The 27,249-nt window shown below is 35.1% G+C and overlaps 2 protein-coding genes across 2 annotated transcripts in view; both read left to right on the top strand.

Annotated features, from left to right (window-relative positions):
* The window catches only part of LOC125775402 (uncharacterized), a 335,512-nt gene that overhangs the window by 273,302 nt on the left and 34,961 nt on the right, over positions 1–27,249 (top strand). The window lies entirely within an intron of this gene.
* Positions 8,904–10,308, top strand: LOC125775591 (uncharacterized). Its single transcript, XM_049446238.1, has 2 exons — positions 8,904–9,927; positions 9,991–10,308. The coding sequence occupies exons 1-2, from the start codon at positions 9,711–9,713 to the stop codon at positions 10,194–10,196; spliced, it is 423 nt and encodes a 140-aa protein (XP_049302195.1). The 5' UTR covers positions 8,904–9,710; the 3' UTR covers positions 10,197–10,308.

The raw sequence follows: 27,249 nt of genomic DNA, 5'->3' as shown, positions 1-27,249 counted from the left end.
TTTTTCTGGAATTGGGGCTTTGCCTATTTGTATTTTATTGGGATGACGATCATATTTATTTTTATTGCATATCATACAATTTCGAACGTATTCTTTCATTCTTTTCCTCATTTCTGGCCAGTAATATAATTTTTCAATTTGTTTCATATTTTCATTATAGCTTCGATGAGCTCTATTATGGGTTTGTTCGACTGATCTTTTTCCATTGGAAAAAGTTTTGTAAATACAAATTTGTTCTAAAAAGTTTGTTTGAGAGTTTCTTGGACTTCATGCAAATCTTCAACGGTGCAGTGAATCCCTGTCACTAGTTTTGGCTGAATATATGTAGGATTGCTCACGTTGGGCCTCCGACTTGTAGGAAGGCTTGCGTTGAGCCTCCGGTGACAAGTATAGCAGACAGCCAACCGACCGATATATAATTATAAACTGATGCACACAAATAAATCGTATCAATCTCGCTTCACAAATATATTTTTCTTTATTTAATTTCACTTTATTCACTATAACTTTACAAGTGTTCAATTTCTGTTCTTAAATGTTTAACTGGCGCTTTACAATATAACTCTAAGTAGCTAATACTTTACTGGTCGCCGTCCGCTATTCAAGTGCCGTCCGTTATTGGTTTTTTTCCGTTCCCGTCCCCTTTTCGTTCAGTCAGTTTTGTCGCGTGTCAAAAATGTCCAGTCCGCACGGTTGCATTTCTTATTCCTACATATATTCTTTCAAAATTGTTACTAAAGTTTCTACTGTATCAAATTCTATTAAATGCCTTTTATTTCCAAAGGTTTCAATTAACTCATATACAGTAAATCTGTTCTTACACAATATTATTTGTTGTTTAAATTGATTTATGGGTTTTTGTGTTTCTTGTATTTGAACGCTTTCACTACTCTGTGCTGAGTGTTGAGATTCCTGACTCTGGGAATCATCGGAAATGTTTTATCATTCAAGACGAGACAATGCGTCAACTATAATATTGGATTTACCGGGTTGATATACAAATTTTGGAGAAAATTCTTCTGTTATTGCGTGCCATCTTTTCATTTTTGGATTAGGATTGCGGGGTGATAAAGCAAATGTTAATGGTTGGTGATCAGTGTGTATTTCCAAATTGGTTACACCATAGAGGTAATTTCGTAGATTTTTTAATGACCAAACAATGCCATAAAGCTCTTTTTCATTAGTTGCATAATTTCTTTCTGTTTTATTAAGAGTTTTTGAAATGAAGGTTATTGGTTTACCCCCTTGTGATAATACCGCACCCATTGCAACGTTAGATGCAGCGGTAGTTAATACAAATGTTTTTGAGTAGTCAGGCTGTATCAATTCCATTTCTGAAGCCATTTGTTTTTTTTTTAATTTATTAAATGCATTTATTCCTTCTTCATCATATTATTTCAAATTTTTTTGATTTATTTTTAGAAATCCTACCGCTATCTCCTGAAAGGTATTTTGTCAAAGGTTTGGCTATCGAAGCATAGTCTTTAACGAACTTACGATAATATCCTGCAAGTCCCAAGAATCCTCTTAATGCTCGCAAACTTTTTGGTATTGGATAGTTTAAGATTAATTTTATTTTATTTGGGTCTGTTTTGATGACATTTTGAGTTACATATAACCCAAAAACTCTTTTTCTTCCGCGAAAAATTTTGATTTTTCTAATGAAATTTTCATATTAGCATTTTTTAATATTTTTGTAATTGTTTCTAAATCCTTTAAGTGTTGAGTTACGTTTTTCGAAAAAATAATTATATCATCCATATAAACGTAACAGATTTTTTCTATATGTTCTCGCAATATATCATCCATTGCTCTCTGAAAAATTCTAGGGGTATTTTTTAACCCAAAAGGCATCCTTAAAAATTCATATTTCCCATTATTAACGGAAAAAGCTGTTTTCTCAATATCATTTTCTGTCATTAAAATTTTAAGAAATCCTGATTCTAGATCAATGGTTGAAAAATATTTTGCTTTGCCTAGATTAGACAGTATTACGTTTGTATCCGGAATCGGATAACGATCAGAAATTGTATGCTCATTTATTTTTTTGTAGTCAATTGCCATTCTAAGTTTTGGTGTTCCATTGTCATTTGTACCCTTTTTGGTACCACCCAAATTGGTGAGTTATATGGACTTTTACTAGGTCTTATTATATTATCGTTAATCATTTCATTTAACAAACGGGATATGGATATTGTCTGCTCCATATCGGATCCTCATTTTTCATTCTCATTTCCGCTTTTACATTTGTCATGAAGGGAAAGCTTGTATTGATATTTGAATGCATTTGAGCAATTTTTTCTTTTATTTTTGTTTTAAGTTGAATTAATCTTTTATCCTGATTTTCAGTATTTAACTTTTCGGAATTATTTTCCGAATAATAATCATTATCGTTATTCATTTCTGAGCCTCTTTCACCCAGTATCGAATAGTTATCGTTCATGTTGCCGGCAAATTCATCGGCTGGCGTTGTAGAACTTTTTCGTTCCACAATATTTTTTTTATGATTATATTTTTCGTTATGCTGGTATAAATCTTCAGCTGGCGTTTTAGGACCATTTTGTCCCAAAATAAATTTTTTTAATATAATATTGCCGGTAAAATCTTCGGCTAGCGGTGTAGAAATTGCTTGTTGCACAATTTTGTTTTCAAAATAAATATTCATGCTTCTTTTTTCATTTTCCGAGTTAGTTTTTACCCTATAATTAATTTTCCCATTGGACACATCGATGAGTGCCTCAATATTTTTAAAGAAATTGTATCCTAAAAGGAGATCCGATTCTAATCCTTCTATTTCATAGAAGATTTCTTCGACTCCAAATAGGGTAATCAAGTGGTAAAATTTTATTATGGAATAGCCATTGACGGTTTTTATGCGCTTATAAATGACTAATTCATTTTTATTATTATAAACCTCAGGCTTAATGTAGCATGAGGTTGCTCCCGTATCAACTAGAGCTTTAAAATTTTTATTTAATTTTTAGTCGTGTAATTTGAGATAGGGGAGTTCGTCCCCTCTTTGCCTAAAAAATGGCTCTCGTTTATATTGTTAATTCGCTGACTCTTTTCTTGCGGGCGAAAGCTATTATTACTTTCTCTATGCCGCTTTACCCCATGGGCTTCCTGATTTTGCCCCCTATTGGCCTGAAAGTTTGGATTCATTTGCATAGGTTTTAAATTTTGATTATTATTGCTATTTCTTTGTTGTTGATAAAAATTGTTAGTGCTTTGTTGTCCCCTCATATTAAAATCTCTATTATAAAGTCTGGATACAGATGGATCTATATCCATTGGAGTTGGTTTCGAAAAATTATAATGTGTATTATTATTGGGAGGGTTGTTCCTTTGAGGAAATCTTAGGTTATTGTTTGTGTACGTTGGCTTCATTCTGTTTCTGTCATACATAAAGTTTTGAGCAAATCGGGCTCTTTTATTATTCGATTCAAGTTCCTGAGCTTTTGCTAAAGCGTCAGGTAAGTCTTGTGGGCTTAAAGAGAACATTATGTCTCGTAATGGGCTGTTTAGTCCTGTTATAAAAATCCTAAAGGCATGTTCTCTGTTTTTTGTGCTTAATTCTTTGATCAAGTCTGCGTTGCTTCCGTGTGTCATAATTGCTTTGTTAATTTCTAGCGTCAACTTTTTGTTGACGAGATTGTAGTATTCTACAACCGACATTGCACCTTGCCTTAAGATGCTTAATTCTTGTTCAATTATGTGTATTGGACGTTTGTCCGCGTATGCAAAGTCTAGACGAGATAGAATTGCATCGAGATTTAGTACTGTTCCGTGATTTGTTTATGCATCATTTGCATCATGCGTTATTTTATTTCTAAGTATTCTGAGTACTTTCTACTGCCCCTCACGTATAGGCTCATAGCATTAAGCGCTGCCTCTCTCCAACTAACATATGAATTGATCCTACCAGTAAATTCAGGTACGGATTTAACTACATCTCATGATTCTTGGCAGGCTATATTATCGTCTATCGTCTGTGTTAGAAAATCAGTTGCACTAGTGGTATTGACTGTTATTTGTGAGCGTAATTGCTCTACTTCTTCACGTAATGCTAAATTGCTGTCAGCAATAAGGCGAGTTATTAGGTATACGGTCAAAGCGTCACCGTTAGCCATTTTGTCTAATTTTTTTTGTTAAAATTTTTTATTTTATCCCTTCTAGGAAGAGGTGCTTTTTTATTCTGGAGGGTCTGGAGTTCAGAATCGCAGAATTAAGCTTTGTTATAAACCGGAGGGTCCCCCTTGTGGTGGTGAATCGCGGTTTCAATATACATATTTTTATTATATGGCTGATCAAGCCTTTAATTATTTTTTTAATTTAAAAAAATTTTGGTTGAATTAATTTTTTATAATTCTCTGGAGGGTCCCTTGGGTGGTGAATCGCAGAGAATATTAAATTGTTATAAGCTGGAGGGTCCCCCGAGGGTGGTGAATCGCAGCTTTTAATTTATTGGTTGTACAAACCATTAGTTATAGTCTTTATTCCTTTATTTTTTTAGTTTAGGACATTTCTTCATATCGTGATCGCCCTTACAAAAATCGCAGTATGACAGTTTTTTATATTTAATGCTTGGGCCTTTCCCATTTCTAATATACAAGAATATTTTAACTATATTTAATTTTAATTTCAACTTACAAATATATTCTGTCGATGTCTCGTTCAAAATTTCCGCTGATGATGCTGTTGTTGTTACGGTTGATATTACCGCTGTTTCCTCTATACTTGCTGCTACCTCTGTTGACACGTCCGCTGATGTTGTTACCACTGTTAGAGTAAGAGCCCGTGACATCCAGACCTTCGTTATTTTATAAAAGCTGAAAGTTTGTTGAAGTATACTTTGAACATAGGTAAGAACGATGGCAAAATGTGAAATTCAAGTCATCGTGGCTTTGGGGGGTAGCAGGTGGGACAGGTGCATAAAATAACAGCCAACCTTCGTTATTTTATAAAGCGTAATTTTTTAATATGTTATTCGGAATAACATTACAAACCATCTTATTTATTGCCAGACACTTTTTATGGTGGCAATCCCTTGCCAGACGCCCTAAAACTTTAATAAATTTTAATTCTACTTTCGCTATAGTATAAAAGTTAAAATTTATACATGTTATTTGGGTGACTATTAGAAGATGTTTTCTCAGTTGCCAGACAGTTTCGACAGTTCCTACCTAGGCCAGACAAACATATTGGGTCCCAATACCAAGGGTATAGGTACGAGCGCGAGGCAATATACAATCGTATAGGTGCGAGTGAGATAGCGCGTCAGGAGCGATCGAATGATGTTATTGTGTAATTATTTACGACTTAATATTTAAATAAAAGTTTAAAAATTAACCTATTTGGTAAATTACTAAATAAAGTGTAAATTTAATGCGAAATTAAACTTCTCATTCAAATTTGATTGCATAGCTAATACATAAAAGGAATGAAAATATTTCTTTTGTAATTACGACATATAGGCTATAGAAATTATTTATCATATCTAATTAATAGAAATATTTATTTAAATTTTCAAAGAAGCGCATTGTTTCTTTTGAAATTTACAAAATTATAAACATTCTTCATAGCTTTCATTATTAATATTGATTTCGTAATTTTCTTCATACTCTTCATCACTGCTGCACCATATTTCTTCTGGCTCATTGTCAGTGTCATCTTCTTCGTTAGTTTCTGTAAAAAAAGTTACACAATTATGAAAAGTAAAAATTTATGTATAATAATTTGAAGTAATATGTATATACCTGATATAGTTTGCAGTGCATCACTGACAAAATTCGGTAACTGATCGCCTTCAAACCATTTAAAATTGTATTGGCTGTTAACTTGTACCCAACCATTGTTTGCTGGTTCATGTATTGATAGAATTTTCTTATGAGCATTATTCCAAATGCTAGATATATAATTAGCACGTCAAAATTGTTGGAATAGCTCTGATTTACAGGGTGGCAGACTGTTCCCATCAAAATTGCATTTTTTTTTTTTCACTGAAACGCTTCATTAACATCGCAGACCGTATAATTATTAATAAACAATTGAAGACGGGCAGCATCAACATCAATTATCGTACCAACATTATATATATCACATATGAACTGCTGTATTATGTCAAAAGTGCTTTGTATTTCACTATCATCTTCAAATAATTGAGTGTCGCCGAATTTTATAAATGCTTTGATATTTTTCTGTAGTAATTAATATTTTGTACGGTCCTAATTTTCCTTTTCGAAAAAAATCTGGGTTATAATCGCAACCTGTGATTGCATGAAACCCAGGTAAGCTTTCGTAAATGGAGTCGCCTAACGTGGTGTGTATCTTTGTGAGGTCTACATACCTTAAATTATTTCCAGTACCTGTTAGCATCCAAACACGGGAATCATTTGGTATATGGTGCATATGACCAAGCATGAAAGCAGCAATATCGGTATCGATACTTCTGATAACTATATTCGCTTGCGCTGAGTTATTGATGACATGAAATATTATTTTAGTATCAGCCTCTTAATGTTGAGGACATGATAACTCTTCCACAATCCAGGATGTACCCATTAACAACAAAAGACAATGCAATGCTTTAAAATTGATATGGATGGTTTTATTACCAATAAATGGCGCCATTTCGTCAGTGGCCCAATGCGATATAAAAAAGTCAACAAGAGCCGTTTTAAAGTTAGAATTTTTTAATTCTTTTGAAAATTACTCGGCCGAATTTGATCAGTTCCAGTTCGCTCGGTATGTTCGTAATCTTTGATCGATGGTGTAAAGTATTGGTCGAATATAACGTCAACTCGTGATGCTCGCATTTGAGTAACCATTTGCAACATTTTTTTAGAAATGCTGCCGAATGTTTTTGGAATATTTTTCATCGTATGCAACATGAAGAATCCATCAATTATTACGACATCTACATAACTTGGTGGTTCATGCTCTACCTCTTTTTCCAAACATTTCATTAAGGCAGATTTATCCGTCTTGCAAATGGTACCATCCAAATGGCACATGGACAAAGGCACTGAGGTAATTGGATGTGATAAAATTTTCAAAATATCTATATTATGATCCATGGATATTCCCAGCATACGTCCAAACAGATCTCTCTGAATTTTAACTTCTTGTATTGTACCACCAACTCGAATTTTATTTTTTTTCTCATAATCTTTTGAAAAATTATTCATAGGTAATCTAGGAAGATGGTAGTGAAATACAAAGCACTTTTGACATAATACAGCAGTTCATATGTGATATATATAATGTTGGTACGATAATTGATGTTGATGCTGCCCGTCTTCAATTGTTTATTAATAATTATACGGTCTGCGATGTTAATGAAGCGTTTCAGCGAAAAAAAATATGCAATTTTGATAGGAACAGTCTGCCACCCTGTAAATCAGAGCTATTCCAACAATTTCGACGTGCTAATTATATATCCAGCATTTGGAATAATGCTCATAAGAAAATTCTATCAATACATGAACCAGCAAACAATGGTTGGGTACAAGTTAACAGCCAATACAATTTTAAATGGTTTGAAGGCGATCAGTTACCGAATTTTGTCAGTGATGCACTGCAAATTACATCAGGTATATACATATTACTTCAAATTATTATATGTACATAAGTTTTTACTTTTCATAATTGTGTAACTTTTTTTACAGAAACTAACGAAGAAGATGACACTGACAATGAGCCAGAAGAAATATGGTGCAGCAGTGATGAAGAGTATGAAGAAAATTACGAAATCAATATTAATAATGAAAGCTATGAAGAATGTTTATAATTTTGTAAATTTCAAAAGAAACAATGCGCTTCTTTGAAAATTTAAATAAATATTTCTATTAATTAGATATGATAAATAATTTCTATAGCCTATATGTCGTAATTACAAAAGAAATATTTTCATTCCTTTTATGTATTAGCTATGCAATCAAATTTGAATGAGAAGTTTAATTTCGCATTAAATTTACACTTTATTTAGTAATTTACCAAATATGTTAATTTTTAAACTTTTATTTAATTATTAAGTCGTAAATAATTACACAATAACATCATTCGATCGCTCCTGACGCGCTATCTCACTCGCACCTATACGATTGTATATTGCCTCGCGCTCGTACCTATACCCTTGGTATTGGGACCCAATATGTTTGTCTGGCCTAGGTAGGAACTGTCGAAACTGTCTGGCAACTGAGAAATCATCTTCTAATAGTCACCCAAATAACATGTATAAATTTTAACTTTTATACTATAACGAAAGTAGAATTAAAATTTATTAAAGTTTTAGGGTGTCTGGCAAGGGATTGCCACCATAAAAAGTGTCTGGCAATAAATAAGATGGTTTGTAATGTTATTCCGAATAACATATTAAAAAATTACGCTTTATAAAATAACGAAAGTTGGCTGTTGTCCCACCCGCTACCCCCCAAAGCCACGATGACTTGAATTTCACATTTTGCCATCGTTCTTACCTATGTTCAAAGCATACTTCAACAAACTTTCAGCTTTTATAAAATGACGAAGGTCTGGATGTCACGGGCTCTTAGACTAACATAAAAAATAGACTAACATAAATATTGAATATTTTCTTTGATAAATTGTTTGACTTGAAAATCGACAAATAAACTGTGTTGTTAATTTTATTCTAATATATCTGAATACAGTGAAACTTCTCTAACTCGAAATTCCGTAGCTCGAAATATTCTCTATATCGAATTTCCTTAAGAACAAAATACGTTTTTATAACATCACTATGTAATTTTCGAATTTCTGTTACCCGAATATTTCTAAAACACGAACTAAAATGTCACAGAAACTGCGGCGGTAACCAAGCGTAACTCGAATTTTTCGGGGAAACACTTACCGCAATTTCGGGGAAAGAAAAATCTTCCTCTCTCGGTAACCTTAATCAGAGAAAAAGCTAAAGAATTTGCGGTTGCTTTGGGTCGCGAAAATTTTTCTGCTAGTGTAGGGTGGTTAGATAAATTTAAAAAAGGCATAATATCGCACAAATGTCGATTTGTGGAGAAAGTGCTTCAGCCGATTTACAGTCTAGTGAAGATTGGAAAAAAACGTTTTGCCAGATTTAATCAGACAATACCACGAAAACGATATTTTTAATGCAGATGAAACGGGCATTTTTTTTTAAATGTTTACCCAATAAAACATTAGCCTTTAAAGGTCAAAAATGCTTTGGTGGCAAAAACAGCAAGGAGAGAATTACCGTTATGGTTGCAAGCAATATGAGTGGTTCAGAAAAGTTGAAATTGCTAGTTATCGGCAAGTCAAAAAACCCACGTTGTTTTAAGGGTATAAAATCACTTGATGTGGACTATGAGTACAACAAAAAAGCGTGGATGACAAGTTAAATTTATGATAAGTGGCTCAAAAATCTAGATAAAGTCTTTGTTGCCCAAAATAGGAAAATACTACTGTTCGTTGACAATTGTCCCGCACATCCTAAAAATGTACAAGCAAATTTAAAAACTTTAACTGCAATAATTAAAACTGCAATATTTTCCTCCTAATTTGACGTCTGTTCTACAACCAATGGACCAAGGGATTATTCAAAATCTCTATCAACTACTACGACTGTGTCGTTACTTGATGCAATCAGGAATCTAAACAAATCCTGGAATTTGCGCGTAAAACCACAAACAATCAGCAATTGTTTTAGAAAGGCTGGTTTTGCTAAAGGTGAGTTAATGCAGAATGCTACTACGGATGACTGGGATGAAAAAGATGATCTTCCATTGTCTGAATTGAAACAAATTTGGACCACATATCGAACGGCAATGGGAACCGATAATGTGTCTTTTGATGATTACGTCGATATTGACGATGGTGTGCAAACAATGGGATTCCCAACAGATGAAGACATTTTAGATAGCGTCATGGAAAATCTAGTTCCTTCTGGAAAAGGTAAGTCTAAAGTAAAATTTGTAAAATGTAGCATTGTTCAACACAAATAATCTATTGTTTCAGACTTAGAGGAGGAAGTCTCTAGTGAAAGCGAGGTTGAAACAACAACTGAAACTATACCCACATTTAATCAAGCTATCTATCTGCTATTCTGCTATCCAGACCCTAAGAAATTTTACTTCGTCAAAAGAAAATGTTCCCAATGCAGTACATGCGTCAATAAATGTAGTGGAACATTTTATAGAGAAAGAGAAATGGTCCGTATTTAAACAAAAAAAAATTACCAATTTTTTCCAATAAGAATTTATATACATTTTTTATATACTACATATGTATTACAAACTGTCTTATTAAATAAACATGTACATACATACAGAGCAATGATTGCAGTTTTTGTAGGTGACATATTTACATGTGTACGCATATTTGTATGTTGGTTTGTGTATACATTATTTTTTCGGAAATGTCGTACACATACATATGCATGTGTATGCACATATAGAGCAGTGCGCGCACACTTTTTACTGATAAATGATAATATCACGATTTGATTTGCACTTATGTAAGTTAACACGAAACATATTCATAATTATAGCTGACGCTAATATTTTAATAACAAATATGGCTGAGCTAATATTTCGCAATCAGAAATAAAATTATAGCTGACAGTAATATTTTAAGAAAATTAATAATTTAAGAATAATTAAAAAATTTTTTTTGGAAAAGAAAGTAAATAATTTAAAGAAAGTTTTAAGAGTTCCAACAAGAAAATTATTTCTTTTATAAATAATAAACGGGCTCGTACAACCAATAATAAATAATAATACAAAGCTGCGATTCACCACCTACGGGGGGACCCTCCAGCTTATAAAAATTAAATTCCCTGCGATTCTGTAGCCTACTCAGGAGTTGACCAGACCCTCCAGAGAATTATAAACCACAAAGAAAAATAAAAAAGGGCTTGTACAGCCAATAACATATAAATTTAAAAAGGGCCGCGATTCACCACCTAACGGGAGACCCTCCGGTTCTTATAAAAGTAAAATAACTCTGCGACTTTCCTGTAAAAGGGACCCTCCAGAGATTAATAAAGAAAAAATATTTATATATTTTAAAGAAAATGTCTAACCCAAATAATTTAATCAGACCACCAGTGCTAGGGAATACAACTCCCGTTGCACCAACAGGACCTTCCGGTTCTGGCACCCAAACTTCGCCAGAATTGTCACATTTAGTTGAAAACGTTGTAACTCAGATGTTACAGACGGACGGACAAAGCATAATACAAAGTATTTTGAATAATAGTACGAACCAGAACATTAGGGATCAAACTATAGACGAAAGATACAGAGACAACATGAACGAAATGGACAAAATTCCCGACGTAGTGCGATCACTACGAGAATTTTCAGGAAACTCTTCAGAGTTTACCTCCTGGAAAAAGAGTGTCGAGCGGATTCTGAGGATATATGAACCCTCGAAAGGCACACCAAGATATTTCGGAATTTTAAATGTAATTAGAAACAAAATTATAGAGAAAGCGGAAGCGGAAGACTAACGATTAACGAATTTTACCAAAAAGTGTATTCGCACCTATCACTAATCCTCAACAAAATTGGTTGTATGGAAGTAGGAGAGGAAGCAAAACATCTTCTTACGGAAAACTACCGTGCTAAAGCCCTTGACACGTTTGTCAGAGGACTTTCGGGTGACCTTCCCAGGCTTCTCGACCTTTGCCTGAAGTTAGAAAATCAAAACTTTAGACCAAATCACGCTAACAGTCAATTTCCTAGACAACAATTCCAACAACAGACTTTTTTTCCAAATCTTAATCGACAACTTCCTCAAACCAAATTCCATCCCGAATTAGCTTTTATACCAAAACCAAATCATATATTTAATCCTTATGGTCAACAACGGTATACCCAAAATCCAGTAAACCAACAACATGGTTTTCATAATCAAAACCCATTTAATCAACCACCAAATAATCCCCCTCCAAGACCACCAAAACCACCTCAACCAATGGACGTAGACGTTAGCTTAAGAACAAATCAATTACGCCAATAGACCAAATCCCAAATTCACTGTCAAACGACCATCAAATCTTTCAAACAAAAATGATCTGCAACCAAAATTTCATGTAAACTCAAACTTTGAACCTTACAGAGAACAAAATTATCAATACAACAATGACTACCAAAACAACGAATACAACTATGACTTTTCCGATACAACACAAACCGACGAAAACGAACAATCACTAGACCTGACAGATGTACATTTTTTAGATTAAACAGCTCTTAGTTACCTTATTTCAACTGCAAAACGAAGAGTGGAGAAATTTTAAAAATCCTAGTCGATACAGGTTCCAATAAAAACTATATTCAATCAAATCTAGTACCAAATCCCAAAGAAAACAATAACCCTTTTTACGCAAATTCAATCGGTGGAAAAATACACATTACCCATCACACTTTTCTAAATCTTTTTAATATTGAAGAATGCAAATTAAAATTTTTTTTGTTACCCACTCTTACAACTTTTCACGCAATTCTTGGAAATGATAGTTTAAAGGAACTATCAGCAATAATAAATACTAAAGAAAATTTCATGATCGTAGCAAACAAACGTAAAATTCAACTCCATTAATATAGAGCCCAAGATGTTCATTCCATTCAAATCCGTGACGAACATATGAATAAACAACTTGTACAAAAACACCGAAACTTATTTTCTGAACCTAATGAAAAACTAACCTACACAACAAGAATAGTAGCGGAAATTAGAACAAATTCAGATACACCTATCTACTCAAAATCATACCCATATCCTGCCAGTTTAAAACAAGAAGTAGAAAAACAAATAAATAAACTATTAGAGGACGGTATTATCAGAAAATCAAGATCACCATACAATTCACCAATATGGGTTGTGCCCAAAAAAGACGATGCATCAGGCGAAAAAAAATTCAGATTAGTTATTGATTACAGAAAACTAAACACAGTTATAACTGCTGACAGATATCCAATACCAGAGATAAATGAAGTACTATCACAATTAGGAGAAAATAGAATATTTTCAGTAATCGACTTAAAAAGCGGTTTCCATCAAATTCCTCTTAAGGAATCTGACGTGGAGAAAACAGCCTTTTCAGTGAACAACGGAAAGTATGAGTTCACAAGATTACCTTTTGGACTGAAGAACGCCCCATCCATATTTCAACGTACATTAGACGATATTCTGAGACAATATATAAGAAAAATATGTTATGTCTATATAGGCGACATAATAATATTTAGCAAAGATGAAAAATCTCATTCAGAGCATATTAACAAAATTTTTGATACACTCCGTAAAGCTAATATGAAAGTACAAGCAGACAAATGCGAATTCTATAAAAACCAAGTAGACTTTTTAGGATTCATAATTTCTTCTGCTGGTATTTCCACAAAAAAAAGTATTGTAGATTTTCCATACCCTAAAACACTTAAAGACTTAAGATCATTTCTAGGACTTTCAGGATGCTATAGACGTTTCATAAAAGATTATGCAAAATTAGCTAAGCCCCTCACAACTCTACTTCGTGGTGAAGAAGGTAGAATGTCAAAAAATGTTTCCAAAAAAATCCAAATCCAATTAAACAATGACGCTAAAGCAGCATTTAATAAAATAAAATCCACATTGACATCGAAAGACGTCATTTTACAATATCCTGATTATAAAAAAGAGTTCCATTTAACAACAGATGCTTCCAAATATGTCATAGGCGCTGTCTTAGAACAGAATGGAAAACCCATAACCTTTATATCTAGGACATTAAGTAAAACTGAAGAAAATTATGCAGTTAATGAAAAAGAAATGCTTGCTATTATTTGGGCATTAAATACTTTTAGAAATTATCTCTATGGAACGGCAAAAGTAGTAATCCATACAGACCATCAACCTCTCACATACGCCTTAAGCAATAAAAACAATAATTCTAAATTAAAACGGTGGAAAGCCATACTCGAAGAATATAATTACGAATTAAGATATAAACCTGGTAAAGTCAACATAGTAGCAGATACACTTTCAAGACCATTCGAAATAAATTCTTTATCAGTAGCCACACATTCAGATGACAGCTCATCTCACAATCTAATTCCAGCCGTAGAAGTACCCATAAATGTTTTCAAAAACCAACTTTGGATCTCTTTAGGAGACGAGGATAGTTACCTATTTAAAATACCATTCCCTACATACCATAGACATGTAATAATTAAAAAAAAACATTTTCCTCAGAAAACCTAATTTCACTTTTTAAACGTTACTTAAACCCTTCGGTGATAAATGACATATTTACTTCCGAAGAAATAATGGGAATAATTCAACAAATATACCCAATCCATTTTTCCAATTATAAAATTCGATATACTCAGATGAAAGTTGATGACATTACGAACGAGGACATTCAAAACGAAACAATATTAAAAGAACGCGCACATAGAAACCGAGACAAAAATTCAAAACAACTCATTCAAAAATATTATTTTCCAAAAATGAAAGCAAAAATAGAAGCAATAATTAAACAATGCAAAATATGTAAAGAAAACAAATACGATCGTCATCCTAATAAACCACATTTACTTGAAACCCCTATTTCACAATATCCTGGAGAAATAGTTCATATTGATATATACAGTACAGAGAAAAATCTTGTACTTACCGCAGTAGACAAATTTTCGAAATACGCCCAAGTTAGATTAATAGAATCAAAAGCAATAGAGGATATCAGAGAACCCTTGCGACAACTACTTTTTTCCTTCGGTGTACCGAAAACCATAGTTATAGATAATGAAAAATCTTTAAACTCAGCCTCAATACAATTCATGGTCGAAGACAAACTTGGTATTAACATTTTCAAAACACCCCCCTACGCTAGCAAAGTCAATGGACAAGTCGAAAGATTTCACTCCACACTTTCTGAAATTATGCGTTGTCTTCAAACCGAACGCACCCACCGCTCATTTCAAGAACTTTTAGATCGTTGCACCTACGAATATAATTACTCAATACATTCTACAACCAGAAAAAGACCAATAGAAACTTTTTTTGGAAGACGCGTTTCAATAGACCCACAGCAATATGAAAACTCAAGACGAGAAAATATCGAGACACTAAGAAAACAACAGATGAAAGACTTGGAAATTCACAATAAAACTAGAAATCCAATAAAAACCGACGCCCCAGGAGAAATAATATTTGTTAAAATAAGTAAACGAACAGGCTCGAAACTAACAGCAAGACATAGAAAAGAAATTGTAAAAGAAGACAAATCCAGTGTCGTAATCACAGAAAAAGGACGAACAGTACACAAAAGCAATATCAAGAGCTAGCTACATATCATTCTTTATTTTAATTTTTCAGATTTTTCGTACATTTGGTGTACGCTGTCTTTAGGATAATAGACTATACAAACTCACAACTAGCCACATTTAGTACAGGACCAGTAAAAATTCAAACAGGAACATTCCGACTGATACATATAGTGGACATAGACGAATACCAGAACGCACTAAACAATTTAAGTAATTCAATTAGAACTAAAGTTAAAGAAGAAAAACCACTCCTTCCTATCCGCATTAATGAACTAAAACTGACACAGACATACTTAAATAGACTAAAACCAAAGAGATTTAGGAAATCAGTAAACGAATTAGGAACAGTCTGGAAATGGATTGCGGGAAATCCTGACCACGACGACTTAATAATACTATAAAATCATATCAATAATGTAATTGAAAATAATAACGAACAAATAACAATCAATAAAGTAATTTTCGACAGAATAAATAATATTTCTACAATATCAAATAAAATTTTAAAAGAAGTACAAACAAATGAAGTTGTACAACATAATATTGCTATTGAAATTAAATATAAATTAAATATAATAAAAGATGAGATAATTAATATAGAATATGCAATACATTGGGCAAAAGCCGGCATAGTTAATTCTTATATTTTGTCAAATGAAGAATTAAATATATTAAAATATACATAGGGAAAAATAACTTTACACTAAATAATATTGAAGAATCTATCGAATTAGCAAATGTTAAACTTGCATCAAATGAAACTATGTTACTATACATTATTGGAATACCGTTATCTTATAAAGATCTTTGTGAATCAATTATGATAAAACCAATAAAAATAAAAAGGAATATAAATAAGATTCCATTTGAAAATGTAATAGCGTGTAAGAATAATAAAATATTTGGTATAAGGAACAAATGTAATGAATATAATAGTATAAAAATATGTAATAACAAAAATATTATAGACATAAGCAACACTACCTGTGTCCCTCGTCTACTAAGGAGCAAACCGACAGAATGCATTTTAATAAATAATCAGCACATACTATCGGTAGAAAATATATCACCTGGCATTATGTTACTAAACCAATATAACGGTACAGTAAAAATTGACAGCCAAAGTATATATGCAGTAGAATACCATAATTCCACGGTGTGGATAGAAAACCAAACATACTCATTTAACGAAAAATTTACCAGCAAACCGTTACCAGCAATTTTACAACCAAATAAACCATCGTTTCAAGAAGAAGAAATTTTAAGTTTGGAGATGATGAAGGAGCTTCATCTGAACAACACACATCATCTGGAAAAATTAAAAATAGCCCACACTGCAGCTTTAATTACCAATTTTTCGCTCATAATCATCTGCATGATGTGCATAATCGTAATTATCACCATTTTGAGTCTAAAAAATAAATGCAAAGCAAGTATAACAGAGCTATCAAATTACCATGTAAATGTTAATCTGAACGATCATAATGAAGGCAAAACACCTGAAATACCAACACTAGAAGGGTCAATAACTTTGACAGATCAAATGGAGCAAAAAAACGGGGACGTTTGTTTTTGACGGCGGAGGAGTTAACACGAAACATATTCATAATTATAGCTGCCGCTAATATTTTAATAACAAATATAGCTGAGCTAATATTTCGCAATCAGAAATAAAGTTATAGCTGACAGTAATATTTTCGTCAACAACAGGAAGCGAACATCCACAGAACTGCAAGTTACGGGACAGGTAGATTAAGGTTACTTTTAGCTTAAGAAAGAATATGTAAGTCAGTTGCAATTTAAAGTTTAATAAAGAAGGTCATACGGACCCAATTAAAATAAAACCACTTTTTTTTCGGAGCTCTAGCAAAAAGCCCGATAACTTGTATGTACCTATGTGCTAATATCTAGATGCGTTTGGAAATTTAAATGAAGAAATGTAATTTACATACAAGATTATTGTAATATATTAAGTATTTAGGATATTATGATAGTATTTCATATACTTATGTATATAGCATATACATATACAAACATATTCACATATGAAATTATATTATATTACCAAACAAAAGAAATATTTAAAAATTAACTGTTATTCACACATTTATTACAAATATATATTTTGAAAATAGCATAATTTAATTAGAATGTTATCAGTTTTGCATGTATTCATAAAAATTTGCAAAATGATATTCATATCAATTATTATGATGGCTTGTAAACTTTTAAAAATTAAAGCAAAAGGCCCAACATATGTACGTCTGTAATATCAATATATATGTATTTGTGATCATAACTTTCTTTGAATGCTCAGCCAGAGAATGTACATACATGTCGAACATTTTATAGAATTGAAGTACGGAATTCACCTCACAACCACAGATTTCACGCTGTGAAATGTAACATTGTTTACAGTTCTCTCACATAGTCAACCAGTGAATATGAAGAGAAATAATATTATATGCCATAGCATGTATGCGCAATCAGGGAATATTGAAGAAAAATAAGTTCTTTGATATTCCATTTTTAACAGCGAAAAATGTGTACAAATATAGCTCTCATACATACCCAAGAATACGAAAAGAAAGATAAATACTCAGTATATCGAGAAAACTCGATTCTCGAGTAGAATCGGGATCGAGTTTACCATCCCTACTGGCAGCCATCGGGGCACATATAAAACCTCCGCACAATAACCACCACAAAAAAAATGATTTTTTTCCATGTAATTTATATGGAAAACAGAAAATTTGAAATAGGCACCTCTTAATATTAATATTAAGAGCTCACCTTTTGAGTGACTTTTTTTTACACATTTTCGAAAGTTTTGAGCCTGTTTTCCAGTTGAAAAAAAAGGTTACCTCAGAATGACACACCCTAAAGAGCCTGTCAAAAAGCAATGCCCAAGGCCTCCCACAGCAAACATAAAGCAGCAGTTTACTGGTGGACTGAAAATATAGCCCAACTCAGACGAACATGCCTCCGCCTTCGCAGATCCTACACGAGATCCAGGCGTAGAGGAGCCGCAACTCAAGAAGCTGATCAATACAAATTAGCAAAAAAGGAGCTGAAGCATGCCATCGACGACAGCAAAAAGAAAAAATAGGAGGAACTACGCGAGGATATAAACAGAAACCCCTGGGGACTCGGGTACAAAATTGTGATGAAGAAACTCGGCGCTCGAGCAAAGTCACCTGACCTAACCGCTGCGAAAATGGATAACGTTGTGAAGACACTATTCCACACACACGATACAAGGGCTAGTGACCCAGAATACATTCTATGATCGACGCAAATCCCCCAGTTTACCCACGAAGAGCTTCAAGTAGCCACTGCCAAGCTCAAGGCCAACAAAGCACCCGGACCGGACGGGATCCCATCCGAAATTCTTAAAATAATCGATGCAGAGCGCCCGACAGTACTACTGGACATGTACAACGCCTGCCTTGAAGCCGGAATATTCCCTGAACCGTGGAAAAAGCAACGGCCGGTGCTAATCAGTAAGGGAAAAGGAGACCCCAATTCGCCATCAGCATATCGCCCATTATGTATGCTTGACACAGCGGGAAAGCTATATGAAACCCTGCTTAAACCCAGACTTGAGGCGGCCATCAACGAAGCTGGAGGACTGTCCCCTAGACAATATGGCTTTAGACCCGGAAGATCAACCATAGGAGCAATAAAATGCGTCATTGAAAGCGTAGAAGCCGCACAGCGTAGATGGCATAAATACAAAAAAATAGTGTTGCTGGCGACTCTAGATGTCCGAAACGCATTCCGACTACCTCAGGGCCGTGGTGCGGAGCTACCTTAGCAATAGGAAACTGCTGTACGAAACCAAAGAGGGATCACGACATATAGCGGTTACGTCAGGAGCAGCGCAAGGATCCCTCCTCGGACCAGACTTGTGGAACATCAGCTATGACGTGATATTAAAACTAGAAATGCCACATGACTCATATTTAATAGGCTACGCGGATCGCAGCAGTAATCACAGCAAGGGATACGGAAGAAGCGCAAAGAAAGCTGAACCAGGTCATGATACGGACGCAAGCATGGCTCGACTCACGCAGCCTCCAGCTCGCTACGGAGAAAACAGAGCTACTGCTGCTAACAAACAAGCACATACTCGTACCTCTCGACATAAGCATGCACACGACTACGGATATTCTTAGGACAAAAAAAGCAGTTAACTACCTGGGCGTAAGACTGGACCGCAGACTAACCTTCTGGGTACAAATCCAGCACGCCACAGGAAAGGCAGCGAAGATCACTTCTCAACTCAGCCGACTAATGGCCGACATAGGAGGCCCTAGCCAAGAAAAAAGAAAGCTCTTAATGTCGACAACAATCAGCGTTTTATTATACGGAGCTGAGATATGGGCAGATACGCTCAAAAAAGAAAACCGGCGTAAGGTAGCGGCTAGAGTGCACCACACTGCAGCCCTCAGAGTTGCATCAGCCTACCGAACAGTATCCGGCGAGGCAATTTTAGTTATAAGCGGAAACGCCCCAATTGACCTTCTAGCATACGAAAGGAAAAAGCTATGGGAGCTAAAGCAGTCATCCGATAACAACAAGAGCGCAATAGAACAAATAATGAAAGAAACAATAATAACATGGCAACAAAGATGGGACACCGAAAGCCGCGGCAGATGGACGGCCAGGCTTATAAAAGATCTAGACTCATGAACAGGCCGAAAATTCGGAGAGGTAGACTTTTACACAACCCAGCTGTTATCCGGGCACGGGTACTTCAAAGAGTACCTCCACAGAATGGGAAAAGTCGAATAGCCGTCATGCCCATACAACGACGCGACAGAAGACGACGCTGAACACACATTCTTCGAATGTGTGGACTGGCAAGGAGAACGCACCACCGTAGAGAACCTGGTTGGCCCAATAAACGCGGACAATGTAGTCAGCGTCATGTTGGAGAGTGAAGCAAATTGGGGGATTATCAAGAAATTCGCTGCACTCTTGCTACGCAGCAAAAAGCGGGACCTGGACGCAGGTGCGCAGATGTAAATCTCTCAATGAGAAAAATGGAGCGCCACCCTGAAGTAATGCAAAAACGGTTCCAGGGTGGGCGACGGTTCCTTAGAGGGGGGGTTTTTAGTGACCTGCAAGTGGCACATACCGCTGCTGTGACGACAGCACAGATGATGCGGAAGGCATTTTCCACCCCCTCACCCGCAAAAAAAAAAATAGTATAATTTTGTATGAATGCATGCATGGTAATATTTACAGTCAATTTGGACTTGCATATTTAATAATTTTATTTGATTTTTACATAATATACTATAATAATAAATATTTTTGTAATATATTTCTTACTAATAGAAATTAAATTTATCACAACAATATATACCTATGTATGTACATCATCTATCAGATCAATTGTATGTTTCTCTGCATGCTCATATGAATGTATGTATACAAATGTGCGCGTTCAGAAATTTAAATCATGATTTTATCTTTACAGGCATAGACACCGCTTTCGCGATTATAGCCGAGTTAACAACAGCGCGCCAGTCGTTTCTTCTTTTCGCTACGTGGCGCCAATTGGATATTCCAAGCGAAGTCAGGTCCTTCTCCACTTGGTCCTTCCAACGGAGTGGAGGTCTTCCTCTTCCTCTGCTTCCCCAGGCGGGTACTGCGTCGAACACTTTCAGAACTGGAGTGTTTTCGTTCATCCGGACAACATGACCTAGCCAGCGTAGCCGCTGTCTTTGAATTCGCTGAACTATGTTAATGTCGTCGTATATCTCGTTCAGCTCAACGTTCCATCGAATGTGATATTCGCCGTGGCCAATGCGCAAAGGACCATAAATCTTTCGCAGAACCTTTCTCTCGAAAACTCGCAACGTCGACTCATCGGCTGTTGTCATCGTCCAAGCCTCTGCACCACATAGCAGGACGGGAATTACGGATGACTTTTAGAGTTTGGTTTTTGTTCGACGAGAGAGGACTTTAATTTTCAATAGCCTACTCAGTAGGGTGGGTCGATTCCGGAATTTTTTCGATTCGGTATTTCTAATAGTGCGGAAAAGTTGCCTTAGTACTTCCTGATTCCAATGCAACTTTTTGTTTTGAGATCGGATTGCATCTTCAACCCGAACCTCGGCCTTGAAATTTCGGAAATTCGCCTAAAATCGTGGAATTGTCTACCTAGCACCTGAAATACGCATCTCATGGCAAAATGTATAAAACAAAAGTTATTTGTCACGTCATTTGCTACCGAAATGGTATATGTGATCATGGCCGTAGGACGAACCGTTCCCGAGATACGAGCGAAAAGGAGGCGCGCCACAGCGCAAGGTGAAAATCGGCTTGCGGCCACACTTCTTGACGTTGATTTCGCCGATTGCTATCACTCACATTCATTCACCTACGCCAAAGGACACGTTCGGATAGGTCTCCACACAAATATTTTTTCATCGAGTTCCTTCACTCTTGTCGGTGATTTCGCCGAGTTCTATCACTTACATTCATTTCCCTGCGCCATACGACACGTTCGGACTGGTCTCCACATAAATATTTTTTCATCGAGTTCCTTCACTCTTGTCGTTGATTTCGCCAGGTGCTATCACTTATATTCTCTCAACAAAACACAGAACTCAAAATGTCTGTATCTAAATTTAAATTTAGACAGAAATGCCCTGTGTTTGGCATATATCCGTACAATCTCTCTGAGTCCCAGTTACCTACTTACCAGGATGTTCTTTTGTGTTATCAGTTTGAAAGATTTGGTATAGGGCGACTCCGAGGCGACAGCTATGAACCTAGGAGTAAAGAGGTTACAGAAATAGTTGCAAAAAAGGTTGAAAATACTTTCAAAAAGTCATCTATTCCGATAGTTTCACACACCAGAGTTGTACAAATGCTCACCACGCAGATTTTTGCGAGTCACGGAAAAATATTTTAGACAAATATTATAAATCGACAACTCCTATGTTGCCACTTTTCTCACTTCCTTCTTTGAACAAACACCAGAAGATGTTCAATTTATGATTTTTAGCTTTTGCCATCGTCGCGAAAAGACGCTTGTCGGCAAAGGCATGCTCGGGGAGATGTTACGGCGTCTGTTTATATGAATGAAGCGAGGTCGCTTGTGGCATATGCGCCTGCGTTTATGAATGAAATCGTTTTTGTTGTAAAATTTACTACATTTGGGCTTCGCCAATTCGGCTGCCATATTGACTTGTGATGCTTCTTCTATTTAGACCAGTGGTCGGCATTTCTTAGCACAATTGTGCAAACTAACTTCACACGTACGTTTACGCTCTATCGTTCAGTCGTTGTCGACATGGATAACATGATACGAAACTCTTTGAATCGAGAGAGAGCTGTCAAAACTCGCATTTTTTATAACATTTGTCAATGATGCCACTGCTGAAAAAAATTAGATTGGGTATATAATAAATTATACAAAACACTAAATTAAACACTTTAAAAAGGCATACATATATAAATCCTAAAATGCAAAATCATTAATTAATTTACATAAACATTTATTTTGCTAAAATATGTTCGCACAGTTCAATGAAATTTCATTTCACATTAATTTCGTCAAGTAATTATAGCGCTTTACTTCTGGCATCCCGCCTTTTCTGAAGTCAACTGTCAAAAATTCCCTGATCTCCATCGCTGTCAAATAATCAGGGAACGCGTTTGACAGAAAAAGAGAGCCAATGCTAAAGTTACGTATCATGTTATCCATGGTTGTCGAGCCAGCAACGAATTAACATCGCGCAAGACTATAGCGCAAAACCAAATATGCCCTGCGAGAAATATTTTATGATATTAAATGCCTTTGGTGCCTTTTATGTTCCAAGTCTTTAAAAGATAAAAGGGAATATATCCTTAAAAGACATTTTGTTAATTTTCATTATACTATTAACTATTTATAAAATTTGCTTGATTTTAATTCCAATTTCTCACTGGGCTACTTTTTTTTCGTGCTCACCAACACAGTGACAGATCCTCTCATGCCGACCACTGATTTAGACAATTGTTGTTTTTCTAGAACAATGCTTCAATTTTTTGTTGGTGACATATTCACATGTGTATGCATATGTTTGTATGCTTGTGCATTACGTATATGTTCGGAAGTGTATACAAATATATGTACATATAAGTGTATATGAATGTATGAACATGCAGATCAATGCGCGCACATGAAATACATTGATAAGTGATAAAATCATTGTTTGAATTTCTGAACGCGCACATGCGTATACATACATTTATGTATATGAGCAGATAATAAGATTATGATATGAGCATGTGACATAAGATAATATGATGTATGTACATATATGTATATTGTTCTGATAAATTTAATTTCTATTAGTGGGAAATATAATACAAAAATATTTATTAGTATAGTATATTATGTAACAATCAAAGAATTATTAAATATGCAAGTGCAAATTGACTATAAATATTACTATGCAGGCATTCATACAAAATTATACTCATATTATAATTATGTTTACATGTCAGTATTCAATTGCCGACGGCAAAACGCAAAAGCATACATACATATGTATTTGCATACATTGCGATTCCCAAGTTGAAAAATTGAGGCATGAAAATATCAATACTGTTGTTGGGAGATCATAAGGAGAATGCATGCATATGTTTATGTCTTCATATTCATATTCATGCATACATATATTTATGTCTCTTCATATTCTCTGCTTGGGTATACATGCTATGGCAACAAATGCCTTAAATTCATATATTTTTTCTCTTCATATTCTCACTATGTGGAGAACTGTTAAAAATGTTAACATTTCTCATCGTGAATTCTGAGGTGAACTCCCTTCAAAAATCCTACAAAATGTTCGCTGTCGAACCTGCACCTTCTCTATACTTTACATTCTCTGAGCGGACCGGGTGATGACGACGGGACGCAGTGTGTCAGCGAATGCGTGTATGGCGAATGTGGTCTCCTTTCCTGTTGTCTATCCTTTTTGTTTTGTGGGTAAGAGCACAGGTGTGGTGAGTTGCGTTGAAGTGTCATCAGCTGTGGTTAATTGCGCTGTTGCATGAGGATGCGCCAGTTTTACAGGGTAGAAGGGGTGGATGCTTAGCTCATTTAAACAGAGACGTTTATAACTTACAATAATACAATCCATTCATCTACAAAATTTACACCATATAAGTTATTCTTTGGAAGACCGTATAACTTCTCAAGAGACATAAAATACGACAACAAACACGAATTTGTAGTTAAGTTAAATGAATTTAAAGAAAAACTATACCCCATTGTTAAAGAAATAGTTATGAAAGCTAAATTAAAAAATATTAGTCGTCTTAATAGATCTAGGAAATCTCCAGAGCGTAGGAACAAAGAAGAGGATATATATAGAAAAGAATGTAGGAGAAACAAAATAACTGCACGATTCTCGAAACATAAAGTATTAAAAGATAATGACGTTACTTTACAAACTACTAAAGGCAAAAAATTTTACAAATCAAAAATTAAACTGAGACCACGAAAATAATAAACAATTATTTAACTTTTGAATAGCCTTTGCTTATGGACAAGTCTTGGAAATACAAAATTTTGACGAAGACCAGAATATGATAGCCCTGAAGATTGGACACGCGAGAACGATCGAAAGTTATTTCAATTTCATTCATATAATAGACTTGGACAATTATAATTCGCAAACTTCAAAACTAATTACTATCGTAGACAAATTTGAAAAAATAGCCTCCTAAAAGATGCTGCTAAAATTTGTAAGCTGAAACTTAAGGGACTCGAAAACAAACTACAGACATTAAATTTTTGGATTTCACGAAAAGGTTACCATGTGTTCCTACGTTCCTAAAAAAATAAAGCTGTCATTCTGATATCGACAATGCATTCAGATATATCAGTTGGTGATGAGGCTAAACAAAACCGAGAAATAATAAATTTTTATAATGAATATAAAGCTGGAGTTGACACAATGGACCAAACGGTGCGGAGATACACCAGTCAACGACGATCGTCGAGATGGTCAATGGCAATGTTCTTCAACATGCTAGATATTTCTTCACTTGCGGCATATATAATTTATTATGAAAATAATAAAATGAGTGTCAAAAAACGACAGAACGTCGTCAATTTATGCGTAAACTAAGTGAAGAACTAACATTGCCGATGATTGAACATCGCACGGCGAATCCACAAGTAATGCGCCACAAAGATTTCAGTTGAAAGTGTATTAGACCATACACTGACAGAAACAGTCGTGATAAGTCCTGGTCCAGAGACTCCAAAAGATAAAACCGGAAAGAAAAAAGTAACAGGATCTTGTCATGGCTGCAATGCTTTGTCAGTAAAAAGACGGCGAAAGACACGGAAGGCATGTGCCGATTGTCACCAACCTGTTTGTGACGAGCACTCAGTTAATCGTGTACAATGTGTTCAATGTCATTAATTATAAAAAAAGTGTAATATTTCTTTATTTTTTTAATAAAATTTAGTTGCATGCGTTAATAGAAATTATATACAATTTATTTCCTATTCTTTCCACTGTGGGTACCCGGGTACCCGGTTGCTAATAGGGCGATGGCTAGAGTTTGAGCTTATTTAAAAAGAAAAATAAAAAATAAATCAATTAAATTAACTCACAAATAGCTTTCTTTTAAGTTAAAAAACGACGATTTGAGAGCTTAAAAAGAAATATTGAGTTTTTTTAAGCTATTCACATAAATACACCCCGGTGGGTACCCGGTTACTAACACAAGGGTTAACTATGTATGTTCAGACTATCCCTTGCTGCAAATTTTGAAAATTTGTCTATAATTGTTAAAATAATTTTCAATTGGTGCTGTATAAGTCGATGTGTAATATTTGCATAGGAAAATCTGGGATTTCTGTTTCTTGATAAGATAGGTTTGATAAATATCACAACTATTAATTAATCGGGACGTATGAGTTTTAAGTTGTTAAGTTATATTTGAAAATTATTCTACAACTCTGCCAGCTATACAGCGATTCCAGCGCGTTTTCCAGGCTTCGTAACATTTCTGGAACGCTTCGACTGGGATGTCCGCGAGTACCCTCGTCACGGCCGCCTGTCCGTAATCGACTCAAAAGGGGTTCTTTGACCACCGATTTTGTTTTAGGAAACAATAAAAGTCACAGGGTGACATGTCGGGCGAATACGGCGGATGTTGCAACACGGCGATCCCTTCAGTGGCTAAATACTGGGACACGCTGAGAGGGGTGTGGCACGGCGCGTTGTCGTGATGAAGGATCCAGTTACGAGTGATGTCTGGGCGCACCCTGTTGACTCGTTTTCGAGTACTTGGCAATGGTACACTTGATTCACAGTTTTCCCCGGTGGAACGAATTCTTTGCGGATGATTCTACGGCTATCAAAAAAGGCAATAATCATCTCGACTGGTCTCCCACTCCACGCCTCGTCTTCCACACTTTCACGCCCCCCTTTGTGCCATCGAAACATCTGAGCACGACTAAGAGCACTATCACCATACACTCTTACAATTTTAGCGTACGTTTTCGAAGCTGTTTCGCCCAATTTGCCGCAAAATTTTATCACGACGCGTTGCTCTTTATTTCGTTTTTTCATTTTCGTGACGAGCACTACAAATACACGTCTACTCAACATGACGCAGCAGGCGAACAAGCTAGAGCGATGGTACATATGTATATCAATGGAGAGGGGAGGGATGCCGGAAAAAGAGAAAGGGAATTTTAAGGTCACAGGTTTACCACAAGCGCGGCAATAAAACCAGTCTCATTACTTAATTGTCCCTCTTTAAATGAGCTACCGTTTCGTCTAAGTATGCCCCTATGGTTGCTGTTTATATGATAATTTTGTATTTCTATAATTAATTCTTCAATATTTCAAACGTCTTTCAGTATTGTAGTAGCTCTTCCAATTTTGTAAAAATTTGTTGATAAGAAATATTCTTTTAACACATCTTGAAT

This window comes from Bactrocera dorsalis, chromosome 1, assembly GCF_023373825.1.
Source record: "Bactrocera dorsalis isolate Fly_Bdor chromosome 1, ASM2337382v1, whole genome shotgun sequence".
NCBI lineage: Eukaryota > Metazoa > Arthropoda > Insecta > Diptera > Tephritidae > Bactrocera > Bactrocera dorsalis.
Note: the sequence above shows the minus strand (reverse complement) of the source record. Positions and strands in the feature narration are given on the sequence as shown.